The sequence below is a fragment of the Mya arenaria genome, chromosome 13 (assembly GCF_026914265.1).
Source record: "Mya arenaria isolate MELC-2E11 chromosome 13, ASM2691426v1".
NCBI lineage: Eukaryota > Metazoa > Mollusca > Bivalvia > Myida > Myidae > Mya > Mya arenaria.
The window spans coordinates 42082644-42089975 of record NC_069134.1 but is presented as its reverse complement, the minus strand read 5'-3'; the positions used below and the strand labels follow the sequence as shown (position 1 = coordinate 42089975).

At 34.9% G+C, this 7332-nt stretch overlaps 1 protein-coding gene across 1 annotated transcript; it reads left to right on the top strand.

Moving 5' to 3' along the window:
- Positions 1–1905: 1905 nt before the first annotated feature.
- On the top strand, positions 1906–5001 carry LOC128215272 (E3 ubiquitin-protein ligase TRIM56-like). Its single transcript, XM_052921978.1, has 2 exons — positions 1906–1936; positions 3044–5001. The coding sequence occupies exon 2, from the start codon at positions 3049–3051 to the stop codon at positions 4999–5001; it is 1953 nt and encodes a 650-aa protein (XP_052777938.1). The 5' UTR covers positions 1906–1936; positions 3044–3048.
- The last annotated feature ends 2331 nt before the right edge of the window (positions 5002–7332 follow it).

Genomic DNA, 7332 nt, shown 5'->3' with positions numbered 1-7332 from the left:
TAAAGTTATTTAATTTATTTTCAATGGGGTCCTTATGACAAATGTAATTATTTGCCCAGATCTCAGTTGTAAGCTTTTTAAATTAGGGTTTCTTATACAAAAATGACATGCATGTACTCTTGACCACTTAAAGAATGATTAAATGTTTGAGATCGAACTTTTACAGTTATAATGCAACCGATTGTTAAAACCATATGACACTTTAGCATAATATGACAAAAATCTTAGAACTGATATGCAAAATTAAATGAATAACAATTAATAAAATAGGAAATCTTCCATTTCTGCACATTTCATACCAACAATGAGATGTGATTTCACTTCTTTTTTAAAAGTATCCTTTAACTTTTTTCAATTCTTTTAACTTTATTGGAAGACTGTTCCAGTCCTGGATTGCTTGATAAAAGAAAGTATTTAATATAAAACTGTCAGCCTGTGGCACTTTAAAATTTCAAGCACTATGTCTACTGTTGTAAGAATGTGTGGCTGAGACTTAAGTAAAATGTTCATGTAAGTATGATGGGCATTTGCTATTAAAGATTTCATGTACATGGTTTAGTCGTAGTTGCTTTATCCTATTTTCTATATTAAGCCATCCAATATCATTGAAAGCTGAGACTTTCAGGGAAGTTCTACAATCATAGCCATAAATAAATCTGACAACTTTGTTCTGAGTGACCTGTAATCTGTTCTTGAATTGTTTAGATATACCACTGTACCAAGATGTCGATGCATAGTCAACATGACATTGTATTAAGGAGTTACATAACAATCTTCTTAGTTTCATATCTAAAAAACGATTTTGTCTATATAAAAAAATTAACCTAGAATTAACTTTACTGACAATATTGTTAACAATAGATGCAGCACTGAGATCATTGTCCAGTATACTTCCAAGATATTTAACGGATTGTTTAGGTTTTATGATATGGCCATTGCAGTTTACATTAAAGCTATCAACTTTTGTTAGTTTCCTTTTAGACCCAAATAAAAAACATTCTGTTGTTTTTTTCCAAGATGCAAAGACAGTTTGTTGTCAACTAACCACTTACTACAGTTTTCAAGTTCCTTGCCGAGTACATTACTAATAACGGAAGATCTTTGTGTGAGAAAAGGATAGCACTATCATCTGCATATAATATTAATTTACATTTTTCACTTAAGCTTATACTCATTTCATTGACATAGCATAAAAACAGCAACGGACCAAGTATGCTTCCTTGAGGAACGCCACAAGAGATGTTCATGAATTAAGACGTTGTATTATTTACATTGACAACTTGTTTACGTCCAGATAAATACGATTGAAACAACTCAATTGAATCCACACCAATTTCTTTTAACTTCTGACATAGAATTTTGTGATCTACGGTATTAAACGCCTTTTGAAGTTCCAGCTTATAAACTATTAAACTACAACATATTTCATACATTCACTTAGAAGGTTACCAAACAGATCAAAGTGATCACCAGTTATCAGAAAATAACAGGACTACTTTTTACATAAATTGCTAACAAAACGGACTCCTTACTTGCTATTAATTGCATCATTAGTAAAACAGTTGTCATTTTAGCAATCGGTTTTATTTCTAAAATATTAAATGTTAAAGTCAACGCATAAAGATACCCTTTGGTATTGCAACTACTCCTTCGACCTTTATTTGGAATATGTATTCAATGGTTATCGCCAGTCAATTTAATATCATTATTTATAATGGTCTTATTATCTTATATGTACATGATTAGGAGTTATTAAATAGTCTTATCATGTACATACAGAATGCTTTCAATTTCAAACACATTTATCTTGTTTCTATGTACATACAGTGCTAACGTACAGTAAGCCATTTGTAAAGAACCGAATTTTCTTAAACAATTTAGACACACATCCCAAAGAGCTGGAAACATCGCATTGAAAACTGGAAATAGAAAAAAGGTAAGCATATTATTAATATTTCTGTATACTCACACCGTTTATATTTTACCAAACTGAGTTAAAAATGATTTAAAATGCCTTTGAGATTAGTTTTTAAATCTTTAAGTATAATCCGCTTAAACTGCGATACTTGTTGCAAGCTAATTGAATAATTTATTTTTAACAATTTAGAATATTAGCAAACTATATCATACACTTAATACGTATAATTGTACTGCACTATGAACTTGTATAAATGCTATAGATGAACCTTTTGAAAGGATATATTGTTTCATAAAATGTCTTATGTTTACACAAAGAGGTACAGAAATTATAATGGAGGCAAAATATTTTTGTCTGACCTTTCATCGGGTGAGTTTTATGTTGATAAATCTGTTTAGACTATTATCAAATAAGTCTGACTTACTTTTGATGTTATTATATTTAAAATGACAGTTGTTTAATGCATACTTTGATCAGATTTACCTTTTGCGTTTTATCTTTATTCAGGATTGTTGGGATAAGAGTGAAGTTTGTGCACTTAAACTGGTTGAAACCCCCAGTAAATTTACATTTTACTGACCGTTCCAAGGCGGTACCTAACAATCCTTGATAAACATACCTAGTATATATATATATATATATATAAAGTATGTATACACTGTGCTGCTTGTGGAGTTTATTGCTGTTCTTCCATGTTTCTTGTTTGTGATTTTATGTTATATGTCTTTGGCGTTTACCCACTGCCATTAAGCTGGGTTTATGTTTAAACTTTTTACTACTAGACTTGTTTCTGTAGCTTTTTGCATAAATATTCTGTTACATATGCATCACATTAAATGACTTATATTCCTCATTTCCTGTATTAGAACGAATCATATTCAAACAGCAACCGTTTAACTGAACAAGGTGTCTTCATAAACTTTCAGCAAAGTTTATGTCGGTGTGTTGATCACAACTCCCTTGTCCTACCACATGTTGCTGAGTAATGAACACAATTAGTATCCGATATTGTGGATATTTTGTCTAACTTTAACAACCACTGCTGAACAAATGGAAATACATATAAAATGAACACTGTATTCACATGAACATTTTCGTGTGTGTACATTTTATTTCTACTTCCAGTGCGCATGTCGGAGCGAGTCGAGGATGAGGCCTTGGCGCGCCTGGGACCACAGAGCTTGAAGTGTCCAGAGTGTGAGAACGTTTACAGGGACCCCACACTCCTACCGTGTCTCCATTCCCTCTGTCGACCATGCGTCACCACCCTGTATAACCAGCATGCATCAGATGGTGTGATCACGTGTACTCAGTGTCAGGAAGAAGTTGACAAGCCTTCGAATGGCATTGACGGATTCCAGCCGAACTACTTTCTAAATGGACTGGTTTCTGTGTTTCAGGCAAAAACTGCGAAAGATATTCGATGTAAGATTTGTGAGTTGCAGAAGAAAGATAACTTCGCAACCCTTAAATGTCTAACATGCGGGGATTTCCTCTGTGAAGATTGCGGAAAAGCCCATACGCTTACTCGTATGACGTTTGCACACGAAATTCAGCCTCTTTCTGAACTTTCAGATGGAAAACGAGACCGTGAAATTCGCAACAAACAAATCATCACGTGCGAGCAGCACGAAGGAGAACCGATAAAGTATTACTGTGAGACATGTAGCGTTCCAATATGTCGAGAATGCCAGCTGGAACATCATGTTGGTCATACGTGCGCAAACGCAAAAGATTCGCAAGTATCAAGGCGCAAGGCAGTCGCTAACATGATTGGTAATGTTGAAAAGAAAATCGAAGCGTTGAAAAAGATAGCCGAAAATGTTGACTCTACTACGACGGATATTGATAAGCGCGAGAAAGATTTAATTGAAGGCGTTGAGAAAACCGTTAAAAAGTTGATGGATCAGATTGAACGTGAAAAAGCAGATATTTTGAAGTCTCTAAAAAAGACAATGGACGAACAGCGGGATGCCTGCATTAAGAGAAAAGAACAAATAAACACCATTGCGGACATCATGAAAGGCAACATTACGTTTGCAAACGACGTTGTTACAAACGGGAAAGACGTCGAAGTATTGTTTCTGGAGAAGACCATCAGACACCGCATGATGGCTCTACAGGTTAAGAAACTAGATACACTCGCTATGAAATGGCAGGCTCCGGATATACGTTTCAGGAATGTATTTCTTACCGTCGATCGAATTGGTCTGTTTGAGCTTACGCTATCCAGAGAATACAACAGAAAACCCGAAACACCTCTCAAATTTGGAGCCCGGCATGTTGCAGGCTTTCAACTCGTAAGACGAATAAGCACAACCATACCAAGAGAGGACAATTTCGAATGTCGCGTTACGGGTCTAGCCTCGTTGTTTGGAGACCACTTTGTAGTTGGAGATCAGGAAAACAGGAAGGTAAAAATATTCACCAGATTGGGACATTATGTTGAAACTATCGCCAACATCAAGCCGTCAGGTATCGCAGTATGCAACGATGTCATCGGCGTTACCGATCAGATGTCTCTGAATCTCTACACGAACGATCGAACTATCAAAAAGAAGATATCTTTGGAGAGCACCGGTTCTTCTTACCCAATCACGGCGCTCTCGAACCGCTATTTCGTCGTTGCGAATAACAAAACAACCACCTTTCAGATATACGATCTCCGAGGAGAACTTTGTAACGACATTATGCCTGCTCGCGGGGCAAAGGTCCGTAACCCGACCTTCATCACATCAAATAGCAAGGGGAACATTATCGTGTCGGACTGGCTGACCAACAGCGTCATAATGATGGACGATAGTGGACACTTAGTGAAAGAATTTAAACTGAAATCGAAGCTTGGCAAAAATGAGTGGTTACCAGGAAGCATATGCTGCGATCATTTTGATAACATTTACGTGTCTGATTTTAGTCGCAGTCGGATTATCGTCCTTGATCCGCAGGGCGAGTTCATGCTCGAATATCCGACGCGACTGGACGGGCTTGACCGCCCTAGGTGTATGGCTGTCGACGGAAATGGTTACCTCGTCGTCTCAGGGAAAGGAGGCTATCTAAACATGTACGCTTGTCAATATATCTGAGGTTATCTTATATCTTGTGTTACTATTTTCATTATTATGTATGTTGGTAAATGTATGTGTTACATGGTAGATGTATGTGTACATGGTATATGTATGTGTTTGAATTGATAATGCAACCTGTTCTAATGTATATAATCTATAGTAATTTGAGTTTTTGATTTACATTGTGCCGAAATTAGTCGTGGTCAAACTATTGATGTATTTGGTTTGATAATAATTATAGTAATAAATATCGTTATCAATCTAATAGTACGTACTCTAGTTGATTTTGTATAGAATTAGAAAAGAGCAAATGTATGCAAATCTTCTTAAGCTGGGAGCAAAAATAATTCAAACTTCAATTTAAAATATGAAGATTATTTATTTTTCAATTTCTATTAATTATTAGCACCGAAAACAATATTTGAAAAACTTCTGTATCCATCTTATTGTTCGTTTAAACGAAGCATCAGCTATAAAACATATTCTGGAGAGAATTCGTCGGAATATGAAAATAACTGTTTCGCCCTTTTACTCCCTTCTTTACAGACGAATACAAAACTTACTGCATCTTTGTTAAGTTTAATTTTAACATTTTTTTAAAATTACAATTGGTTAGAATTACCTATGTTTTTTTTTTCAATTTAACATCTTATCTGGTTCCCTGCTTACTGATATTCCATAAAAAGTACCGATAACGATAGTGTAAGGGGAAGGAACTCCAGACCATTTAACATCTCGCAGCCTACACTAAAATCATTGTTCGTAAAGACTTTGAAACTCAGATTTCATGCAAATACGCGAGTAATTCCAAAAACGTGACTGCTTAAAATAATAAAGTAATGCTATCATACAGAGATTTTTTTTCGCGGGAAATGATTTAGAAGTAAAATTTATCGCCTGTTTGTGATGTCAATTTCGTTAAAGACACCAAACACGGAGCTTTCTTTCCTGTTGTACATCGTTGTTTTCATTCAGTTCACCTACTGTTTGTGTTGTCGTTTTCGCTAAAGACACCAATTACGGAGCTTTCATTCCGGTTGTATTTTGTTGTTTTCGTTAAGTGCGCCTACTGTTTGTGTTGTCGTTTTCGCTAAAGTCACCAATTACGGAGCTTTCATTCCGGTTGTATTTTGTTGTTTTCGTTAAGTGCGCCTACTGTTTGTGTTGTCGTTTTCGCTAAAGTCACCAATTACGGAGCTCGTCCCCGCAGGGCGGGGATTTTACCCGGGCTTAGCTGGACCGAAAGTCTTAATCCCCGCTATTCCCCGGACCTGGGGGGGGGGGGGCGTGGTTACAATTGACTGGTGCATAAGTCCGCTGCAAGAAGATCGCGTAGTAATTTAATTTGGCAGTTAAACTTAATGACTTAACTCTTGGAAATCTTAATTATGCTTGTAATAAAACACTAAACTGACAATTTAAACTTAGATCAATAAATACAAGATAAATAATAAAATTCAAAACATTACGAACTACTGATGTACCGGCATACATCCGAGGTTGTTTTCGATAAAAATGACCGAGAAGCTCCGAATGTCGATTTAAACAATTTAAAGCTGCACTCTCACAGATACACCATTTTTACAACTTTTTTAATTTTTATCTTGGAAAGAGCAATTTTTACGTAAATATCTGCAAACCAATGATAAAAGATTGCTGACAAAAGATCAGATCGCAGATTTTCATATTTTCTAACCGGTTACTAACGGTTTAAGAAAAATGCATAAAACATCAATTTTTGAAATCTCGGAAGCACTGGTTTCCATGCATTTTCGCAAAAATTGGCTCGTTTAAAATATATATATATATATATATATATATATATATATATATATATATATATATATATATATATATATATAAAAGAAAAAAAGAAATCAAAACGTTTAATCTGTGAGATTGCAGCTTTAACAGGTGTTTAAAACTAATATGCGCGTTTGAATGCTTGTTGAACCCATATTATTTAAGCAAACTTTGTCATGTGTGTCCGACTTCGGTTGAAACAACCTAAAGATCAAGTCATGGTTCACATCGCATGAGTGCACGAGTGAACAAATTGGCAATTATGATTTCTTTTTCTGTTATTGGCTTTCAAAATCGTCCAAATATTTAGAAAATAGTCGGTAGGGCCTCGAAACAAAATAATTTGTTTTATTCTAAGTGTGCATAATAAGAATGTCATGACTGTGCATTTGTCAAAATTGTATGACAGAAATGTTTATTAATATATTATGTTATAAGCTTTCCGGTTTTATTGAAATTTATCAGTGAAAAATCACTGTTTTTTTATATATATTTCACTGTTTCAAACAGTAAAATAACAATATGATATTTTTGACTGTTTAGAAA

Bases quoted from the DNA above. Each gene is read 5' to 3' on its own strand.
- LOC128215272 (XM_052921978.1), top strand. From the start codon at position 3,049: ATGTCGGAGCGAGTCGAGGATGAGGCCTTGGCGCGCCTGGGACCACAG.